Genomic DNA, 24,264 nt, shown 5'->3' with positions numbered 1-24,264 from the left:
TAATCGTTAGTTGCAGCCCTAATACCAAACATGTATACTGTTGTATGATAATTGTTCACAATAAATCATATAGATTTTTGGGTGAATTTCAGGTTATCCCAGTATGGGGAGAGAAGAGATGGGTGAAGATGGGTCGATGAGTAGTCTGTAAGGGTGAGGCGTAAACTGTTCGGTGTGGTGCGTCTCGGATGGTGATGCTAATTTCGCAAGGGAGAGTTCAAATGTTAATTCCAGAAATGTCCTTTGTCTTCTTGGGGAGTAGTCATTCCTCAACCAGACGGACTGGAATTTTCTAGTTTCTTCAGTCTTACACTTGTAATGTGATTATTTTGTTCTGGTTTATTACTTTATTATTGATTGCATGTTTTGAAGCTACATTTCGTGAATTTCTTGATCTAAACTTGAAAATAAACTTTTAGGATTTAAAATATGAATAATGTAAACCAATTTTTTTTTTTAGATTTCTGTTAATCAAATAATCATGTGGTGACCCATGTTATCCCAGCATAACATGGACAGTCAGGTTTCAACCATAATTTAACTTAAGAACTTTATTTTACAGAAGTTAACTACAATGTATTTTTGTATGTATGTGCACTACAGCAGTGGTTCCCAAACTGTGGTCCGTGAGGGTACTGCAGGTGGTCCGTGGAAAGGCAAAATAAAATATAATCATTTTCATATCATATCATTTTACCAGGAATCCCCATAAAAAAATAAAAAGTAAAAAGAATATGTAGGCCTATATTGATATAAAATTTAAATTAAATTGTCAGGTTATTGTGTGATTACTAAAATAGGCTAGTGGTGCTCGGCCGTGACGTTCAAGTTCAGTGCCGTTAGAACCACAACATGGATCGGTGGATAGCAACAGGTTCTCTGAAGAGGAAAGCGGCAGAGGCAAATATTTTGTCATTATATAAAATATTTGTCTGATTATAATTTCACAAACAGTAATTCTGGATTGACTCCACCAAACAAGTAAATAGGAAATAAGCAAATCAGAATACTGCATGCCAAAAACAGCAGTATGCGCGCAAGCGTGAAACGCTAGTGTTTCTTCTTGGTGCGTATCTTTTACTGGGGTCTCCAACACGTCGCTCGATTGGAGGTAGCTCATCAAGGGGCCGTTCATATATCGTGTCTTTTGTGCTCTCAAGTTCATTATTTCATGTAGGCGCATGGCAAGTGGGCTCATAATTGAAGTGACGCACTCATTTTTTTAGGCGCAGCGAGATGAAAACACCTCAACTTTTCATAATGAAACGCACCGCAGTTCATGTGACAAGAACAAACAAATCAGCTTAATCCTTTCCGTAAACATTGAAAGCTCAGTCAATGAAGAATGTAAGAATGCACGTGCACCCAAACACTACGGGTGTTTTTCTCTTCTCCGTAAATAAATCTTGTAGCAGAGCTACAGCAAGCGTTTTTCAGTGGTGGAAATCTATTAGCTACTAAGCACAAGTAAGTTGTGGAGAGCGCGCATAGCAACGACAGACGGCACGGGAAAATCGGACCGAATTTTACTATTAGCTAATAATAAAAGATAAGCTAATGTGCATCGATGTAAATGTCAAGTAATTTATCTTTTTTTGACTCATTCTTTTTATAAAAATGATTTAAAGGCTGAAATATGTGAGGTTTATCTTTTTATAAAACCTTTTTTTGTTAAAACTTTATTTGATTTTCATTTTACTATATGTGCCTATAGGGGTTGGCGGCAATGTAAGTATCTGGATATTTGCCGCGGGGCGAGGGCTTCGATTACCTCTCTCTTTTTTGACCATACATGTTTGCATCCCTGAAATGAACCTGATTATGCCCTCGGGCGCTTGAGTAAATAAATAAATTAAATATGTGGCAGCCGTTGTGTGCAGTAAACTTTCTTTTGACAAGCTGTTGTACTGATGTGATGACCAGTTATAGTTTTAATGTTAGTAAGCCTATTTAGAGGTGCGGATTAATTCAGGAAGGACTGTGTGTAGATATATTTTATTATGTGTATTATGAGGTGGTCCGTGAAAATTCTTGATTACAAATAGTGGTCCACACACACAAAAAGTTTGAAAACCCCTGCACTACAGTATATTGTATTTGGGACTGGCTCAGTTTTTAAATGGAAAATAAAAAAAATTTCTATGCTAATAGTTGCAGACCCCTGTGTTAAACACTATAAACAAAACAAAAATTTGAAAATACTTGTCTTTTTTGTTGCATAGGGGTGTAACGATAACCTCATGTAATGATTCGATATATATCACGATACTGAACTTACGATACAATATTATTGTGATACTCCAAGTAGAACAAAAAATGTACTGTTGATTAAAATGCTAAATTTGGTATTTCATTGTGGGTGTAAATTAATAGGCTTGGAGTTGGTGCTGATAAACTAATGCACAGGACAAAGACACCAGAATATAAAAATTCATGATTCTCAAGCTGAAAATACAGAATTATTTTAGACGAATATGCTTGCACTCTGTCACTGACTAGATATTTTTAAAATAATGCTGGCCACTTTTTACTGGTAACATAAGACATTTGGCATTATCAGGACCCCTAAATATCCCCCCATTGCACTATTATACATTATATTCAACATTATATATAGTAGTTTAATGTAGTTTGGGTGAGCTACAGTTCGTACTCAACCAGAATAATACTTTTACTGCCGGGGGTGTGTATTTGCTGCATTTAACCGCTAAGAGGCTCTAGACTTGTGTCAGTTTATTCTCTCTATTCCGTAATCTGCTCATTCTGCTCATCTGCTCACAATGAGCGGCTCACCAGAGCGATTGAAAGCTGCTAGCAGATGAATTCAAGTGAAACATTGTAGTTAAACGAATTCATAATCACAATACTGAAATTACTGAAATTAAATTGAATAAATAATGAAAACATTTCACCATAAAACATTGCAATAGAAACATATTAGGTTACATCAATGAGGCTTTCCAAGAGCATAAAAGACGTTATCAAAGATAAGAAGATTGTCAGCCGATCGCGTCAGAAAATGAAAATGAAGAAGCTCGTCTTTAATCTGCTAATTTATTGTTTTGTGAATCATTCACGAAATTGAGATGACTGAGAGTGATTACCGGGCATAGCAACGGAAGAAATTTTTCAAAACAAATCCATACATTGAACAAATCAGAAAAAGACTGGTTTTGTTGACTTGGCTATACACAAAATAACAGACTAACTAAATAGTATTGCTTTCCATATAAAAACCAATGAAAATGTAAAAGAACACTAAGATTAATTCAGTTTGAAACCACATCGCACATTTCAAGGTTTAAATAAAGGTTCATTTAACGAACGAAATGACTCGAAATAAGATTCGTTAATTTGGATGAACGAGTTCGAACAGGATAACGAACGTGGATCACAGAACAGAGCAAGGCGAGCATTTGTGCTTATAAAACTTAAAGTTTTTTATTTATTTTTTAAATGACTGATCGTTTCGCTTGATAAGACCCTTATTCATCGTCTGGTATCGTTTAAAGCCCTTTGAAGCTGCACTGAAACTGTTATTTGGTCCTTGAAACGTTTGTGTCCTATTGAAGTCCATTATATGGAGAAAAAGCCTGGAATGTTTTCATCAAAAACCTTAATTTCTTTTCGACTGAAGAAAGAAAGACATGGACATCTTGGATGACATGGGGGTGAGAATTTTTGCTGATAATTTAATCGGCGTATGTCCGACGCAGAAGTATAAATCAGCCTTTAGTCAACATTTTCTCAAAACTCCCTACTGCAGCTTTAATTGACTAACCCCACTTACATTTCAAAATGCAGCAATTGCTGCTGTTTTGCACAGTATCCCTTTGCGCCACCTTGCGGTCATTTTGCGAATGACTTTGAAATGCGACTGGTTTATTTTTGCCGCTGCGGCTGGCGCGGCGGTAATAGGCATTCTGGTTGACTACCTACTGTATACACAATGCATATTGTCACTATCCACGATGCATATTGTTGCATTTTCATATTCAGGGTTCGTATGGGTGTTTGAAATCCTTGAAAATGCTTGAATTTTGATGTTGTGTTTTCAAGGTCCAAATGCTTGAAATTGTCTGAACGGGGCATTTAGGTTTTCTCGTTGGCTTGATGAATAGAGCTTCTCATCTGCGGTAATGCGTGTTGCAGTAGCGCCTTCATATCTTGCTACAACATTACATATAGCCTATATCACGCTCTCACATGTTTATTTTTTAGCATTTTTGGGAGGAGTAAAATGTACATATGTGGTTTCACCAACTAGATGCATTTACACTCATCCAGTTTCGGCTGGAATGCAGCCCAGACCTCCTCCTGAAGTGGTTTGAGTGATCGGATTCAAATCCGTCTCGAATGCGTTTCGGAGTGCATTTACACCTGGTGTTTTTACGATCGGATAGCTATCCGATCACAGAAAATGCATGAAGGGGTAAGGTGTAAACAGCCAGTGACTGAAAGTACTTGGTGTGATAATGTAATGTTAGTATTGCATGTCCGTTATGGCACGTTCATTTGTGGAATATGCAGTGAACATAGCCAAAGTTACAGCACAGTAACTGTAATGTTAACTACGTTAGCCCAGTACATATAAACAATCATTGATTGCTAAACAAAAAATTTTGTCAGATGGAGTGTCACAAGTAGCCTACTGTAAGGCTGAGGATGGCCTTATGCAATATTTCAGGGTGGCCGCGGGTCCTAAAAGTCTTTATGTCTTAAATAAAGTTTTCCTAATAAAAGGCCTTAAAAAGTATTAAAATGTCTTAAATTCAGATTCTATGGGTATTAAATATTTCTGGTCACATTACCGCTAAAATTTCTCCAGTCTGACGGACCCAATGTCCGTCTAATAGCCAGTGAAGCATCGAATCGTGACAATGACTCGTCATTAACGCTTGTCCGCAAGCTTGTCTGCTGGACAACTGTATTTTTTGAAAGGACAAGTAAAAGAGAATTTTACTGAGTTTGCTTAACCTGTATGTTAAGCAAACTCAATTTTTCCTGAATACCATCACGATTGAAAATGTGACATTGATTTCCTACAACAGTTCAATAAACAGTTAAAATTAAGTCACTTATATTTTAGATGCAATATTGGCTGTTTTTGTTCTGTTTCAGCAGCGAAAATAGTTCCAAACAAAAATCACAGCAGAACCACGGCGCGTCTCACAGGAACACTCAACCTGTTTTCATCACTGAATGATTCAGCATTTTGAACGAATCGGTTGAGTCAAAGATTCAATGACCCATTCATAAACATCTGTCTCATTCTTGAATGAATCAGCCATTTGAACGAATCGTTTGTATGAATGAATCAATGACTCATTCATTAAGACGGTCGCCTGCCACCACCTACTGGCGGTTTAGTGTTATGTTTAAAAAGTAGTATCATACTTTCCAACGTTTCTTATTTGTATATTTAAATCAATTTCATAACATTAAATTATTTAGAATAATAAGACATTATAGGGCTGTTACCCTAGGTAGGGCTGATCAAATTAAATCATTTACACTGAAAAGTTACAATTGCATAAAATAATGTTATGAAATTGATATTGCTTCAGAACAAATTAACACACAAAAAAAAAAAATCCGGACAAAGCAACTTTTTTACTCGGACAAGTGAAAGCACATGAAAAGGCTTAATCTCGATCCCTGTAATGTATTTCTGCAGCGCTGTTGAGACTCACGCTGCCTGTCTCTGTGAGAGATTTTAAAGTGAGAAAACAAAACTAATGTGCATAACAGCACAGAAAAAAAACTCAGAAGAAACATACTGAGGTAAAAACAAAAAATTTTGTTTTTTATTTATAACATGATATAGTTTTTTTATTTTTATTTTATTTTTTTATCATATGATAGTTAAGTAACATGACAGGAGCTATTTTGCTGAATATTCTCACGATTGCAATTGTCACGATTTTAGTTCAATAAACAAGTAGTTAATATTAAATTACTTCAATTGCTTAGGTTAAACATTAAATATTACATATACGCATGTAAAATAATGTGCATTTCCATCACAGGTTTGGTCTTAAATTTCATTTAAAGTGGCATTAAAAAAGGTCTTAAAAAGTCTTAAATTTAACTTGTTTATATCTGTAGACACCCTGTATTTACACTGCTCTATTCCAGTAGATAAATGTATATGTCTTGGCAATTAAATACTTTTTTTATTTTTTATTATTAATATAGGCTATTTATCAGACAGGTGCCTGTCTTCTGGGTTAAAATTGAATTACAGGTTGTTGTTGGACTATCTCAGGTTTTGTTCAAACCTTGTCTATATTCAATTCAATTCAAATTTATTTGTATAGCGCTTCTCACAATACACATTGTCTCAAAGCAGCTTTACAGAAAGTGCATTTCGGAAATGTACATAGAAAAATACAGTTAGTTAATCATGTATTAATTTATGGCATAACATATCGCCGGCTTTGAGTCGTCTCTTCACAGGCGTCGGGGCATCTGAAGTCTCCGTGAGAGGCTGGATACAAACTGGAGCTAACGAACGCTATTTACCTCGGGACTAGCGTCCCGAGATAACAGCAGAAAGGCAGATGGGAAATAATTAGCATAGCTGATGTTCATAATGTTAATGCATTCAAACTGATTCAGCAGTAGTATTAAAGGTTAAGCATTAAGTGAATGCTTGGTTAAAGAGATGCGTCTTTAATCTAGTTTTAAACTGGGACAGCGAGTCTGAGTCTCGAACAATATCAGGAAGGCTATTCCAGAGTTTAGGAGCTAAATGCGAGAACGCCCTCCCTCCTTTAGTGGACTTAGATATCCTAGGAATGACCAGAAGCCTCGAATTTAGTGATCTTAAAGAGCGCGATGGATTGTATGGCGATACAAGGTCTGTTAAATACACAGGAGCTAAACCATTTAGGGCTTTATAGGTCAGTAGGAATACTTTGTAATTGATACGTAACTTAATAGGTGACCAGTGTAGAGATGATAAAATAGGTGTTATATGATCATATTTTCTTGATCTAGTAAGAACTCTAGCGGCTGCATTTTGCACTTACTGTAGCTTGTTTATTGAGGATGCAGGACAACCAGCTAATAAAGCATTACAGTAATCTAGTCTCGAGGTCATGAATGCATGAACTAACTTTTCTGCATCAGAAACAGATAGCATGTGACGTAGCTTAGCAATGTTTCTAAGGTGGAAAAAGGCTGTTCTTGTAATATATGAAATATGATTTTCGAAAGTCAAGTTGCGGTCTAGTATAACACCCAGGTCTTTTACTGTAGTGGATAAAGTAACAGGAAATCCTTCTAAATTAAAGTTGTATTGTAAGGGATTTTGTGGGTAGTTTTTTGGACCAATAAGTAGTACCTCCTTTTATCTGAATTTAATAGCAGGAAATTACACGTCATCCAGCATTTTATATCATTTAGACACTCTGTCAATTTAGATAAGTTAGTGTTTTCATCTGGTCGTGATGAGATATATAATTGAGTGTCATCAGCATAACAGTGGAAATTAATTCCATGTTTTCTTATAATATTACCAAGTGGCAGCATGTATATTGAGAATAGCAGAGGGCCTAACACCGATCCTTGCGGCACTCCATAGTCTACTGACGTTATTTTTGATTTTTCCCCATTTAAACAGACAAAATGGTAACGGTCTGATAAGTACGATCTAAACCAGCTTAATGCCTGTCCCTGAACACCAGTGTAGTTTTGTAGTCGATCCTAGAGTATTTTATGATCGATAGTGTCGAAAGCAGCGCTAAGATAGAGTAGAACTAGTATTGAGATACAGCCTTGGTCAGAAGCTAAAAGTAAATCATTTGTAATTTTAACTAGCGCAGTTTCTGTGCTATGATGCGGTCTGAATCCCGACTGGAATTTTTCATAGATATCATTTTCTTGCAAGAAAGAGCACAATTGAGCGGACACAACTTTTTCTAGTATTTTAGACATAAATGGAAGATTTGAGATGGGTCTGTAATTTGCTAAGTTATTTGGATCTAATTGCGGTTTCTTAATGAGAGGTTGTATTACTGCCAGCTTGAATATTTTTGGAACATGACCTAAAGATAAAGACGAGTTAATAATATTAAGAAGAGGCTCTTCCACTACAGGTAACACTCAGGCCTGATAGCGCTCCGGCGCCACACCGGATTTCCGGCGTACAGACGTGTCTGAAAAAAAAAAAAAAAAAAAAGCAACAGCAAAAGAAGCGGAGTTCGACCAATCATAGCGCTGGGTTCATTCCCCAAATAGCAAGCGGGTGTGATTAAAAGATGCGTAAGGCCTATCATTAAAAAGAGACTGAAAATCGACAGCAATGAAGAAGTCCGCTCGATCCTGCTTCCACTCCCGCGGCCGCCTCTGACTGAGTTCATGAGCGAGGACAGTAGGCTACAATAGTCACGGTACTTCTGACTCCTGTAGGTAAACGGGCTGGGGTGGATGTGGAAAGTTGAAGTATTGTATTGAGTTAACTTAATCTGGAATCTATTATCACACGGAGTGATCGCAATCGCATGGGTTATCTTAAAATACTCCGTCATTCATGTCACTCAGATATGAAGAAGACATCGTACAGCCATGCAAATTATAAAAAACTTAAGTATTGATGAACAATAAATCTAAATAAAATTAAAATCGCTATGGCTTACTGATTATGAAAGTGCTGTGATTTGTGGATTAATTTACGGATAAGCGCGAGTCTGCAAACAGGCGTTTATTTATTCATTCTCAGTGTTGAGAAACGTAGCCTGCATGTGTTACGTTATTGTGTTATAATAACTAAAGTACCTAATTATGTTACATAATAATTTTGTATGAAAACTAGCGTGTTACTTGTGGATAAGAAACCGTTGTATCAGTGCTTGCTTGAGCTCTCTCACAAACACAGACCGCGCGCACAGAGAGAGATGATAATTGCAAAATGAAAATTGACGAACTGTTTTGTTCTTGGTTGTGTTTTTTTTTCCTGTCAAAATGCCAGAAAGCATTTTTTATTATCCATCCCGTGTTTTTAAAATTCGTTAAATGACGGACGTTTTACTATTAACACAGCCCTATGTCAGATTCTTCTAACGTATAGGCTACTTGATATTCTTTTTAGAATAAGTGATTCGCTTTGCTATTATTGGTCCTGTGACAGGACTCCTGTCTATTCATTGTCTACTATTTTCTATAAGTATGTTTGTATTGGCTAACGTTTATTCAGCTAATGCGTGTCCTGTTTAAAATGTGCAATGTTCAAATGCAAAGACAGCACGCCACAAATAAAAGCCCTTTTTTCTTTTCTTTTTATCAAGTAGGCTATCATATTTGGATATTGGAATAAAAAATTAAGTAGAACTATCTTAAATGTACAAATGTTTTTTTTACTGTTTTCTAGGTGTTTCTTAATTTTAGACTAGTTGACCAGCACACATTATTTTGCAATGCAATATTAATCATGAAAAAAATACATTGCAGTGCAAGTCAAATTTAGGATTTGGGTCGAATTCAAAAAACTTTAGAAGTCAAGAATTATGAAGATAGGCATGTGTTTGTGTGTGTCTTGCATTCTCAAAAAATAATGACAAAAATATATGACAACAATAGAAGACTAGAAGAACAATCGCTCATCACTTTGTGTCAGAAAATAGCGGAGGATAAACTCGCCCTTACGCATCTGTCCCAGCGAAAGAAGTTCAGGCTCAGGATTTTTTTTAAACTATCACCCCTGAACACTTCTTTCAGTAGTTTAGTGGGTATTGGATCTAATAAACATGTTGTTGGTTTAGATGCAATGATAAGTTTATTTAGCTCTTCCTGTCCTATAGTTGTAAAGCGGTGTAGTTGTTCTAGAGGGGCCATAATTGAGGCTGAATCATAAGACATCATAGAGGATTGTATATTTACAATTGTGTTTCGGATGCTTTCTATTTTCTCATTGAAGTAATTCATAAAATCATTACTACTATATTGTAACGGAATATTTTGCTCTGGTGATGTTTGTTTATTTGTTAGTCTAACCACGGTGTTGAATAAAAACCTTGGATTATATTGGTTATTTTCTATTAGTTTGCGGATATGCTCAGACCTGGCTGCTTTTAGAGCCTTTTTATAACGTGACATACTGTCTTTCCACGCGATTCTAAAGACCTCTAAATTAGTTTGTTTCCATTTACGCTCTAAGTTACAAGTTTCTCTCTTGATTGCATGCGTAGCACTGTTGTACCATGGTGCTTTAGTTGGTTCTATATCAAGAATGGGTCCCAAAACCAAGGCCTGTCAATTTTTTCTGTTAAAACCTTGTCTTCATATTTTCAGCCCTTTAAATTTCTTCAGTTTTACAGCCTAAAATATCTTCAGTTTTACTGCCTAAAATAATCATATTATCTTGGAAGCAATATTTGGACATCAATATAATGAAAAGTATTATTCATAGGCATATCTACTTAGACAGTGATACATTTTGAAAAATAAAACTTGTGACTTGCTTAAATATTTGGTCCTTCTGCTATTATGAAACACAATCTCTTTTAATGTGATAAAAACATTAAATAATAATTTTGACTATGTATTGGTATGTAATTTGCGGTGGTGTAAGGTGCTGGAAAACGCTTTAAAATGGACCTTGAAAGTGCTTGAAAAGTGCTTGAATTTGACCTTGGAAAAGGTGTACGAACCCTGCATATTGCGATATATTGTTACACCCCTAGTGTTGCACAATGAATTTAATGGTATGCAGAAAACATTCCACTGTACTGCATGATCAATTTATTATGATCCATCAAGCATGTCTCTTAGTAGTGAAGTCACCTTCATTTATAAAGCGCTTTTAACCATCTGAGGTCTAAGGTGTTTTCTGGGTCCTGGAGGTGTTCTGACATGCTCTGACATTTGTGCTTTTTTCAGTTATTTATAAACATGTTAATGGCAAAGGTGTAAATTCACTCTATATAGCACAAACGGGGCTACCGTAATATGTGAGCAACATGTATGTACATGTTTGTATTTTTAAGATAATAATGTTTATGCGTGGTTTGTGAAAAAACAAAAACAAATGTCACTGAAATAAGGTCATAAAACCCATAGTGATTATTTCTTCACAAGACTTTTGAAAATTGTATCACGTAGCCTAGAATATTTGCTCCAAAACTATGTGAAAATCATCCTGCATACTCATTTAGAGAAGACAATATATTGATTTAAAATTTGTATGACGTGTTTTGTGTGAGAAAGCTTTATGCAAAGGGGCGTGGATCTCTCATTAATATGAATGCATTTTACACCTGAGAAAGACAAAGACCCTCCCCTAATGGCCCTATTAGGGGCTATCAGGCCCTATCATCATGAGAAGCCTTGCACAAAGAATGAGGAGAAATTAAAAAAGAATGGCTTTTAGATTGTCTGGATTTATTTACAACACAACATAATCCAAAGATACACAACAAAGGACAAAAAGCACATTAGTAAACACACTGATGTAAAGACAAAGACTTAAACAGTCACACACCTTTGTGCCATTCCTGAAACATAGTAGCCTACATACCTGTCATGTCCAAGGTGTTTGACTTTTCATTTTACCATCTTCATGTACAGAGACTCATGTGAATGTTGAAGTCAGCAGGACTCATCCAGTGGCATCTGGTCCCTTTCTAAAAAATAAATAAATAAACACCTGTAAACATGTTGATATCAAGACAAACTATAGGGCTGCCCGATTCTGGGAATACATTTTAGATTTTACACACACACACACACACACACACACACACACACACACACACACACACACACACACACACACACACACACACACACACACACATATACATAAATATATACACACACTATATATATATATATATATATATATATATATATACACACACACACACACACACTGCCGTTCAAAAGTTTGGGGTCGGTATGATTTTTAATGTTTTGAAAAGTCACGTATGCTCACAAAGGCTGCATTTATTTGAGTAAAAATACAAAACAAACCCAGTAATATTGTGAAATAATATTTCAATGGTAATCAGCTGTTTTCTATGTAAACATATAGTAAAGTGTAATTTATTCCTGTGATCATAATTACTCCAGTCTTCAGTGTCACATGATCCTTCAGAAATCAGTATAATATGATGATTTGATGCTCAAGAAACATTTTTCATTATCATCAATGTTGAAAACAGTTATTTACATTTTTATTTCAGGATTCTTTGATGAATAGAAAGTTCAAAAGAACAGCATTTATCTGAAAAATAATCTAATCATAAGTGACGACTTTTAAAAACATAAAAAATCTTACCGACCCCAAACTTTTGAACGGCAGTGTATATATGTATATGTATTTTGTAAATATATATAGGAGCACCTAGTTTGTTGTGCCTTGTATATAGGCATGTGTAGGGCTGCATAAAATAATAACAATAGCCTAGATAGCAGGCAGCCTATAAATCGTTAAAAATGAACACTTTTCAGTAACACTACACTAGACAAACATATATTGTTTATCATGTTACTTCAAATATTTCTATTCGTTATGAAATGAGATGAGTTTGTCGTGAAGCCTAATGTGTGGCGTGTTTTGCTTTTCAAACACACAGCGTGACTCAGACCCAAACTCAGCGCGTGCAGCGATCGAGCCGCTCCAAACGATGAAACATTGCTGTTACATTATACATCTACGTTTCAGCAGATATCCACAAACACAGTATTTAACAGTAAACACAGGTCTAAACATTAAAATATTCACCATATTAGAATAAACATTCATACTAGCATAGGCCTACTTGTATCTCATTTCATAACATTTTAGGCTGCACCAGTTTGAGTTTAGTAGCTACAATGTAAAGTTTATGCAACAATAAAACACTTACTAATATGTCTCTTACCTTAAAAATGGTTCTCATAATAAAAATGTGTCCTTCTTAGGTAAATCCAAGGTAAATCCACAGTACAAACAATCTTCCAAACTGATGAAAAGTAGAGAAATACTGGAGTCGCTGATTCTTTGTTTAGATTTGATGAGGGCGTTAACAGCTCTGCGTTCTTTCACGTGGATCATTTGAATGAGAACAGCTGCGTGCGTGGGGGTGTGGTCAAATTAAAGTTAATGAGCTCGGGCTGGAGAAACTGTACATGTCGTTGCTTTCATACGGATTTCTTAAACCGAGAATATTTGTTTTTGATATGATTTACTTCATTTAAAAAAGGAGACTTCGAACTTTGTAAAGACATTATTTTCATGTGTGGGTGGCAAGTATTGGCTGAGTTACAGATCAGTCTCTGTCGCGTTTCAGAATGAACTTCACATTGAGAGAGAAGACAGAACTTGCATGTTTTTTTTTCTTTATTTTACGAAAAACACAACTTTTTGTTTTTATTATTAGTGTACACAAAAAAAGAAGACATTTAACAGTTTTTAAAAATGTAAAACACTTGTCTGTATGACAAAAATCGACAGAGTTATTTGAGTTTCTTTTGCACTGATAAGAAAAAAAGCGAGACTATCGCACCGGCGCGATAGCCGACCTCAGAGGGTTAACAATATAGATCGTTTCAAAGCAGCTTTACAGTGATAATAGGAAATTAAAGTAACAGATTGTTTTGGCATTACAGCAGCTCTAGAATAGTTATTGTCAAGCTAAAGTTAGTTTTTGATTGATTCACTTCCGTTGCAGAGATCATTAGTTATTAACTTAGGGGCTACTTACACTACACCATTTTAATTGAAAACAGAAAACTTTTAATGTGTTCTGGCTCGTTCATTTGCACGACAAGAGTGTTTGGTGGCTCGAGAACGCAAATGGGTTCCAGGGTGCAAGTTTAAAAAAAAAAAAAAAACATTAACTCAATGTAAAATTAAAAACAGTGAAAATGCTGACGTACGCGCATATGTTTAGTCTATAGGTATGCGTGTTTGAATATATATGTGCACAGGCTTTCTTTACAAATTGACCTCACCAAATTACTTGTCTGGCCTGCATAATACAGAATTTTTAGTCACTTCCGCGTATCCATTTGAACTGGAATCGAAGGGAAGGAGGCCATCACAGGGAAGAGTCTAGTTGACACTTCAGGGCTGCGTTGCCGTCGTGTCTAAGCACAGGTCCTTCAGCAGAGTTAATGCAGCCTAACATTGAATTATAGAAGTTGATAGTATGTTTTGAATGCTAGGTCAAAGAGATGTGTTTTTAGTCTAGATTTGAACTGACAGACTGTCTGCTTCCCGGACAATGTTAGGAAGACTGTTTTAAAGTTTAGGTGCTGAAAAGGATCTACCGCCAGCAGTCGATTTTGATATTCTAGGTATAATGAACTGGCCAGAATTTTGAGATCGCAATAGCCACAAATGACTATAATGTGCTAAGAGCTCGCTCAAATACTGGGGAGCTAAACCATTTAGTGCTTTGTAAGTATTCAGGAATATTTTAAAATGTATACGATGTTTAATAGGCAGCCAATGCAGTGTTGACCGAACTGGGCTAATATGGTCATACTTCCTGGTTCTGGTAAGAACTCGAGCTGCTGCGTTTTGAACTAGCTGTAGTTTGTTTATTAAGGGTGCAGGGCAACCACCAGTAGAGCATTTCAATAATCTAGCCTTGATGTCATGAACGCATGAACTAGTTGTTCCGCATTTGTCAATGAGAGCAAATGACGTAATTTAGATATATTTTTAAGATGGAAAAATGCTTTTTTACAGATACTAGACACGTGACTTTCAAATGAAAGATTGGTATCAAAGAGCACACCCAGGTTCCTAACTGACGACGAAGACTTCACAGAGCAGCCATCAAGTAATAGACAGTATTTTAGGTTATTACGTATGGAAGTTTTTTGTCCAATAATTAGAATCTGTTTTTTCAGAATTTAGTTGTAGGAAATGACTAGTCATCCAATTTTTTCAACTATGCATTCCGATAATTTTGTGAATTGGTAAGTTTCGTTAGGTTTTGAAGAATATCATCAGCATAACAGTGAAAGCTAATTCCATATATCTTAATGATATCTCCTAAAGGTAGCATGTACAGAGTGAACAGCAACGGTCCTAGTACTGAGCCTTGTGGTACGCCATACTGAACTTGTAATCGATAAGACATCTCTTCATTTACTGCTACAAACTGATAGCAGTCAGATAAATATGATTTAAACCATGCTAGTGCAATTCCACTTATGCCAACATAATTTTCGAGTCTATTTAAAAGAATGTTGTGGTCGATAGTGTCAAATGCAGCACTAAGATCAAGTAGCACTAATAGAGAGATATAACCACGATTAGGGATGCAGCGATTACCGGATTTCACAATTAACCGCGCTTTAAAACGTCACGGTTAATTAATCGTAAAGACTATGCTACACCGAGTGTTCTGCAGGGAACGGACATTTTGTAAATAAATAATAAAACTAATAAACTAATAAAACCTTGTTTTGAATGACAAAAACTATGAAGAAAACCTATTGACATTTTCGTCAATGAGTAAAAACTAGATGAAAATGTTAGATAGTGACGATTTGGGAAGCGATCCAGTCAGAACTGATGGCATGCGTTTGTGGTAAATGCGCACATTTGTATTGTAACGTGCTGATATTCCCAGCAGTCCCATAAAACGTAAAAAAAAATGTAAACCTCTGGGAGAATGAGTAGAGCAGACATATAGATCTGAATAAGAGTGACGATGCAAAAAAGAGCTCTATTCGGTACGGTTTCTGTGCGCACACACCCGACCCGAAGCGTGCAGCCATGCACATAGACCCCTATACAGCGCGCGAGTACTGTATTGAGCCCTCTTTCGTGTCTGAATAGACAAATACACACAACATTATGTAAATGTCCGTCTTGGAGAGTATTCATGTAAACTATGTCGGCTATGTCTTAAACAGTTTTGAGTGAATCGGATGTGCTTCAGTGCAATTGGATCCGCATGACATTGGACACGTCTTAAAGTGATAGTGAATAATAAAACTAATGCGGTCTGTGTCAAGCAACAAAAGAAGAAGAGAAAAGCATTCACTGTTTGTTAATAGCTTTAATAAGGATTAATTATATTCGTACAAATAAATATGTCTGCTTGAAGGAATAAAGAATGATGTATGCAAGTAGTTGTAAAGAATGCATATATCATTCATTGAAAAGAAGACTGTGTTTTACTTTTGGAAAAGTGGTTTTAATTTTTTACATTTGTTTTCTTTTAAAATAAATACATGGTTAATATTTAGCTTACATTTAATTCAATAGATCCAAAGACTTTGTTTATTCTTATTTTCATTGGGATTTATTATCCCTTTATATTATTTATGTTTTTAAGTAAAATACCAACAAGATATTGTTTTCATGTTTTCAAGTTTTCTACCTCAGGTTGAAAATAAATTTAGATTAAACTAAACGCTTAATATTTTTCTGATCTATTTCAATCAAAGAGCCCTGCAGCCTTTGACTTAATTTGTTATTTTTAAAAGGAAAATACTGGATGTTTACAAAGTATTTCTCTTTAATTCCAAAGAAAGAGATTGATTATTGTTTGTCATTTTATAATTTTGTACTGTGTTGTGGCAGCAATAAATAGCACATTAAAATCTAGTGTTGAGTGTTCATGTGACATTAGTAGTGTTGTGAAATAAATTGATGCATAATAATCGTGATAATCGTTAAATCGTGATTATTTCTCAGACAATAATCGTACTTACAAAATCTGTAATCGTTGCATCCCTAACCACGATCGGATAAGAGAAAATCTTTGTGACTCTAATGAGAGCTGTCTCAGTGCTTTGGTACGGTCTAAATCCTGACTGAAAATCCTCGCAGATACCATTTCTTTAAAGAAAGGAACACAGTTGTGAGCATACTGCTTTTTCTAATATCTTTGACAGAAAATTGCGTTTTTTAAACGAGCGGTTTAATCATAGCCAGCTTAAAGGTTTTTGGTACGCATTCAAGAGACAAAGACGAATTAATGATATTAAGAAGAGGATCTATTACATCTGGAAGCATCTCTTTCAGTAGCTTAGTCGGTATAGGGTCTAACATACACTTTGTCGATTTAGATGAATTAACGAGTTTGCTAAATTCTTCCTCTCCTATAGCAACAAATGAATAAAATTTGACCTCAGGGAGACTACAATGCACTACCTGATGCGATACTGTAGTAGACGGTTGCATAGTTATAATTTTGTCCCTAATATTATCAATCTTATGAGTGAAAAAGTTATAAAGTCATTACTGCTGTGTTTCTTGGAAACTTCTAGGCTTGAACCTTTCTTTTTCGTTAGTTTAGCCACTTTTTCAAATAAATACCTAGGATTATGTTTATTTTCTTCTAATAGGGTTGAAAAATAAGCAGATCTAGCAGTTTTTAAGGGCTCTCTATGCAATCGAGCTCTCCTTCCATGAAATCCGAAATACCTCTAGTTTTGTTTTCTTCCAGTTGCGCTCCCTTTTTTTGGCTCCTCTCTTAAGGGCCTGAGTGTGCTCTTTGTACCAAGGTGTTGGACTATTTTCTTTAATCTTCTTTAAGCGCAACGGAGCAACTGTGTCTAAAGTGCTGGAAAAGAGAGAGTTAAAAGTTTGTTGCAATATCGAGTTCTTCTAAGCTATCTGGGATGCTGAGATGATGAAACTGATTAGGAAGATTATTGATGAAGCAATCTTTAGTTGCAGAAGTGATAGGTATAACATACTTGTAACACGGAGTCGGCCTTGCAGCCTTGGCTAAATGTAATTTACATGAGACTAGATAATGATCTGAGATGTCGTCGCTCTGCTGCAGAATTTCAACGGCGTCAACATTGATTCCATGTGATAATATTAGATCTAGAGTATGATTACGACAATGAGTAGGTCCTGACATGTGTTGTATAACGCCAATAGAGTTAAGAATGTCTTTAAATGCCAATCCCAATGCATCTTTTCCATTATCTACATGCATATTAAAATCACCAACAATTAGGACTGTATCTGCAGTCAATACTAATTCTGATAGAAAGTCAGCAAATTCTTTGATAAAATCTTTATGGTGCCCTGGTGCCCTGAATACAGTTGCCAGCAGAATTCTCAAACGTCATTAATTGTTTACATTATATATTTTTATATTAAGCACCAACACTTAAAAAGAAGTATATTTAAAACTAGATTTCTTAGTGGTTTTGAAAATATTACTATAAATTACAGCAACACCTCCCCCTTTGCATTTCAGACGAGGTTCATGTTTATAACAGTAATCTTGCGGGGTGGACTCATTTAAAGTAAAGTAATCGTTTTGTTTTAGTCAGGTTTCTGTCATACACAGCACATCTAGGTTATAATCTGAAACCTTATTAACTATGAGCGCTTTTGAAGTAAGGGATCGAATATTCAGCAACCCAAGCTTTATCGTTTGCTCATCTGTATTATATCTATTTTTTATTTGTTGAACATAAATTACATTTTTATCCTTAGATGGGTTTGGACGTTTTTTGAATTTCCAAATTCGGTGGAACAGACACAGTCTCTATATGATGATATCTAGGTGAAAGAGGCTCTATGTGATGGGATTTATCTGACCTTGGTGACGCGAGGCCGCTAGCAGACGGTCGGTTTAGCCAGTTTGTCTGCTTCCTGAACTGAGCCCCAGATTGTCATGTTTTATCTCTAAGACTATGAGCCAAATTACTAGATAGAAGAGCAGCACCATCCCAGTAGGGATGAATACCATCTCTTTTTAACAGGTCAGGTTTGCCCCATAAACTTTTCCAATTGTCTATGAATTCTATATTATTTTGCGGACACCACTTAGACAGCCAGCCATTGAGTGAACACAATCTCACAATCAATATAACTATCTCATCACTCCTGCAAACAGGAAGGGGGCCAGAGCAAATTACAGTGTCTGACATCGTACTTGGGAGTTCAGTTCAAACACCTCTTTAATATTAATTTTGGTGATCTCCGACTGGTGGACTCAAACATCATTAGTGCCTATGTGAATAACAATCTTAGAGAATTTACGATTAGCATTAGCCAGCACTTTTAAATTTGATTTGATGTCAGGCGCTCTGGCTCCCGGCAAACATGTGACCATGTTGGCTGGTTTCTCTATTTTCACGTTCCGTGTGATCGAATCACCAATTACCAGGGCACAATCAACAGAATCCCCAGTGGGTGTTTCACTGAGTGGGGCAAATCGATTCATTGTAATCAGAACGGAAGAGTGGTTTTTTGATCCGCGATTAGAGCGATCCCTCACTGTCACCCATTTGCCTTGCTGCACAGGCAATAATTTAGCCGGAACCGAATCATGTAAAGAATTCACTATGCTAGGCGCATCCAAAATAGTATCTAAAGCTCTAGCACACTTACTATCCTCAATTTAAGTTTGGATGCGTCTCTAATTCTGAAATCTTCTCCGTCAGCCTGACTGTGTCCTTGCATTTATCACATATAAACCCTATATTGCCGACGGGGAAGGCTATGCTAAACATGTAACATGAAGTGCAGGTGACAATAACAGGACAAGACTCTGACGAACAGGACGGCCGAGGGACGCTCTCGTGGGTACCCCCCGGCCTGTGAGGGGGTATGTGGCGAACAGGACAGGGCGAACAGGTGGTGCGGTTGCTAATGAGCAACACCTGTGAAGCACACCGGTCTCGCATCTCTCACGGAGGAGTGGAAGCATAAAGGAGCGACGACATTGATGATCGAGAGAGGAACAGGCCTGTGTTTTAGTTGTTTTGGTTTTTATATTTGTATTTTATTTTAGCCAGCAGTCGTCCGCGGGGGGCTGCTGGCGGTATTTTGGTTTGTTTGTTTTATTTTAAATAAAGTCTGTTTGATTGTTCGCTGGTTCCCGCCTCCTTCCCTGAACATTGCTACAAAGACATTACTCACCGTGTTGGTTGACTGATTCTTACTCACCTGGGCTTATGAACTCAGAGGCGTGGGCATGCGAGAGAAAAATAAATAACTGAGTGCATGGGTGGCGCATTAACAGGCTAGCGAGTTACTAGCGTGTTGTGCTAACAATAACGGAAGCTAGCGATGTCAGGTTAATCTGAGATGTTGTCTAAGCTGTATTTAGTAGTATAAACCACTAGAAATGGTAGTAAATGATGGTTCAAAACAGAAATACGAAGCTAATACGAGGCTTAGATGGAGCTTACAGCCTCGAAGCAAACAAAACATAGCAGGCAGCGAGGCAGACAGGAGCAATAGATCAGGATCAGCAATCCTTAAATGTTGAAAGCGTGAAAATGTTGGCTATAAATAGTGTTGCGTGCCTTATCAAATTCACATGATCAACCTCTCCTCCATTTTGCTTGGGAACTAATGTGGTCAGAACCAAAGTTTACAGGACTGCGTTCTCTGGAATCCTCTCAAGTGGAGGACTTCTACATTCCGAACCGCGTCATAGCTCATTACCATAAAGTTGACCTGACTTCAACTCTCCTCGACGCCCTCACCGTCCCAGCCACGCCGCCCTCGCTCGGCGGCTCACATTGAAAATGAATGACTTTCGGCCACTTTGACGCTCTCGCTGACGGCAGAGTAAACGCACAGTTAGACAGTATTCTAGGTTATTAGGTGCGGAGGTTTTTACAATTACACTAATGCCAACATAATTTGAGTCTATTCAAAAGAATGTTGTGGTCAATAGTAGGGGTGTGACGAGATCTCGTGCAGATCTCGCGAGACTAAAATGTGACGACATTTCTCGTTGATTGAAAAGCTGTCTCGTGATATCGCCATGACGGAGCGTGAGGGTGAAATTAGCATAGAATATCCCACCGCTACATTCATACTACTCCTTCACTGTCGTTTTGCTGTTTTTATAGAAATAAAAACCATTGTAGACGTCTGCTCTGCTCAGCCAGCACGAGTTGCAGTCGTACGCAGTGCAGCAGGAATCCCGGTTCACTGATCGTGTGACGATGGTGGATGATAAATGTCTCACCGGATTAACCCTATAAGTGCCCATGCAAAATAAAACCGCAATTTCACAACAATTATAATGAGTCTGTGCACTACAGTACTTTGATTATGGTTGCACTTATTGTTGCACTTATATTTTGCACATAAGACTAAGAGAAAACTGTTATTTATTGTTATTTATACTGTTTTTATTTCTATGTTCAGTTTGTGGAAATTAGTTCAATTAGGTCTCACACAGCCTCAATCGGAAGTTCTGGAAGCTCATACACTAAGTCTTAGTACACTAAAGTCTGAAGTGACATGTGAAATCATACAGGAGAAAAGCCAGTCAGTTGAGTTTGTGGCAAAACCTTTTACAGTGCTTGTATATTGTTGTCTTTCAATGCATTTGATAATTCATACTGTAAACTCGTGCTCGATCGGCCCAAAATCCGGCATCCGACCAACACGGAAGGTCTCTGCGCGTTACTGTCTTTTCTCGCTGAAAAGTGTTTTTGATTAAACAGTCAACAAAAACTTAAACACTTAAACAAAAACAAGTGTTTTTGATTAAGTCTCTGCGACTCTCGGCATTCACAGGCTGATCTGAGGTACAAAAAAGGTCCTGAGCTCTAGTTGCGTTTCATTAAATAGACAGACCTCATTTCAAATGTAAACATGATTTAGCAGTGAGAATTCACCTTAAAGAGTAACTAAACCCCTGGTCAGAGCCTGACTCCACCCACTGGTAATATTTGAAAAATGCTGGAAAAGTGGGCAGAGTCCAGCAGAGATAGAAGGGATGAACTGAGGGTGGGGCTAAGCGGGGGGGTGTGCACCTGAGACCCGCAGAGACGGATTGATTAACAGCTGCTGTCAGACTCTAAAATGGAGAGTGACTGGAGTGATGCATGTAGCTTTGCAACAGAGCAGTCAAGCGAAGTCGAGGACTTTTCTCTCCCCCTTCACCTAAAGTGGAGGATATTGAATTGTCTGTGTGGACACAGGTCCAGAGCCATATCAATTCGAGCCGCTGGCTCAAACTGCGGTCTTAACTCCCGCATCTTATATTCAGTCATTTTGACGTAATTCTTTCCAGGATTATTATTACTCTTACGTTTAGTATATTTTGCTGCTATGTGAAAAAAAATCCAGCAAAACGTGCGTTTGTTGACACCAGAGGGTTAACTTTAGCCTAAGGAACATACATTGTGATTAAAAATATATGCTTACTCACATCATGACGATCGTTTTCTATACTTGTAATTCCAACTCCTGACTCGCTACAGTAGTTTTGACGGAAGCAGATACTTTTATACCAGGGGTTGCCAAGGGCGTGGTGAGCAAGGACCAAGGGCGTGTCAGAGTTACGTCACAGAGTACCCTACGTCAGAGAGTACCCCTACTTCAGGAGCTTTCCATTTAACCTGAAGAGGGCAGCATTCAGACATTTTTACACCATATATTTGAAAATTAAAACACTTTATACCCAAATGTCAAGAAAAATGTACTCGAATCAAAGAACAGCATTTATGAAGCTCCATTCTTACAGATCTTACAGAAGGGAAAAGATGTAGATTAGGATTGCTTAGGTGAGACTTGCGTCTCGAATGGTGCACAAGAGAGAAATTCAAATGTTAATTTGCTTAGTTCTCTCAGAGAGTTGTGCTATCTTCCAGTTTTTTCAGTCTTACAATACTGATAAAGTAGAACTGAAATAACATTCATTACAAGATTATTAGTTAAAAAAAAATCAAAATACTTCTGCAGACAGTTGATATTTTTCCAATCATGAATTTTGTCATTGAGGATTTCTATAAAATATTGTTCAAAATCTCTTCTCGTTCTCATGAACCCTGTCTCGTGAGAAGTGTCTCTTCACACCCCTAATAAGATGAGAAGGTAAATTCAAAATCGGCCTGTAATTGACTATTCTGTTGGATCAAGTCATGTTTTTTTTAATAAGCGGTTTAATAGCCTGCTTAAAAGTTTTTGGTACGCATCCTAATGACAAAGATGAATTAATGATATTAAGAGAGTATCTATGACCTCTGGAAGCATCTCTTTCAATAGCTTATATAGGGTCTAACATACTTTAGACAATTCTGCCTCTCCTATAGCAATAAATGAATCGAATTTACTTTGAATTGAAAACAGAGCTCATGTGACATTTGAAGTTGTAATTTGTACCCCTCTGAGAAAATTGTTGATACCCTTAAATGTTTTTAAACATGTTCATTCTAATTTATAGACTTTTACCAAAAATTGGCCTTAAACATCTTAAATTTTGTAATTTTATATTTTAATAACTTGATTATGATTTTCACCATGAAAACAGCCAAATAATTGTTTGTAAATATATAAATGTGCACTCAAATATAATTTAATATTTCAAATGTATTGATTCTGACTACTTTTGTCACTTAATATATTCTGCTTTACTTTTTCTTGCAGACTTCTGTTGTCAAGTCTGCACTAACAGTGGATCAACTTATAGAACACATTAAGGTATAAGGCTGTCTGTTATCATTACTAAAAATGGCAGAAACTTTTTTTTTGTATGTCACTTGATATATTCAAGATAAGTTAGATCTTGTAATCACACAAATTCCAACTGTTAGCTTATATGCCATTGTATTTGTACTAAAATATATACACACAGATGTACTCAAGTTTGCATACCCCTTAAAGAGTCTGCAAGATGTTTATACAAAAAGAGAAATCATGATTTGTTTTTAGTACAGTGCTATACATAAAAATTCACATACTATATATACTGTACATACACTTTCTCAACAAAATAACTGAATTAGCACACATTAGCTGGTTCAATGTCTTGGTTTTTATGGTTTGTGTAGCTTCCTCTGATTAATCTCTGATTTTTTTTTTTTTGCTAACACTTTACAATAAGGTTTCATTTGTTAACATTAGTTAACTACATTTTGTTAACATTAGTTAACATTAACAGTGAAAAAAACTTTTAAAAAGCATTTATTAGTCTTAATGTTTTAGGAAAGTTTGAAAATAACATTTACCAAGATTAAAAGTTGTATCTGTTAACATCAGTTAATGCACTGTGAACTAACTTGAACATTTTTATTAAAGGAGAACTCCGGGCAATTTTTAAGTTAATCTTGATCGTTATACCTTTGTGAGTACTGTCTATAGAGAAAAAAAACGAACCGGATTGGTGCTTGCAACACGGAGCTGTTCCCGCAAATGCCCAGAGCTCCCACTCAGCTAAAACGGCAGTTATGGGGGCATATACATAAAGAGTGTCTTTGTGCCTTTTAACAGACACAAAATGCAATTAAAATGTCTCACAATGTTACAGCAATGCATTTAAGAATAGTATTTTACATCACAAAACTGTATCGAAGTCAATGGGAATTTCACGTTTTGTT

At 36.5% G+C, this 24,264-nt stretch overlaps 1 protein-coding gene across 3 annotated transcripts in view; it reads left to right on the top strand.

The window, feature by feature from the left end:
• Positions 1-24,264, top strand: part of nol11 (nucleolar protein 11) — a 140,150-nt gene that overhangs the window by 90,596 nt on the left and 25,290 nt on the right. For 2 of the 3 annotated variants that reach the window (XM_077199108.1, XM_077199109.1), the window contains exon 12: positions 23,315-23,368. The exons of the other annotated variant lie outside the window; for it this stretch is intronic. In XM_077199108.1, the coding sequence (XP_077055223.1) occupies positions 23,315-23,368 (54 nt within the window). The remainder of the gene's footprint in view (positions 1-23,314; positions 23,369-24,264) is intronic. 3 annotated transcript variants of the gene reach the window in all.

This window comes from Siphateles boraxobius, unplaced genomic scaffold (genome assembly GCF_051911475.1).
Source record: "Siphateles boraxobius isolate OS27281-9 unplaced genomic scaffold, OSU_SipBor_1 41, whole genome shotgun sequence".
Taxonomy (NCBI): Eukaryota; Metazoa; Chordata; class Actinopteri; order Cypriniformes; family Leuciscidae; genus Siphateles; species Siphateles boraxobius.
Note: the sequence above shows the minus strand (reverse complement) of the source record. Positions and strands in the feature narration are given on the sequence as shown.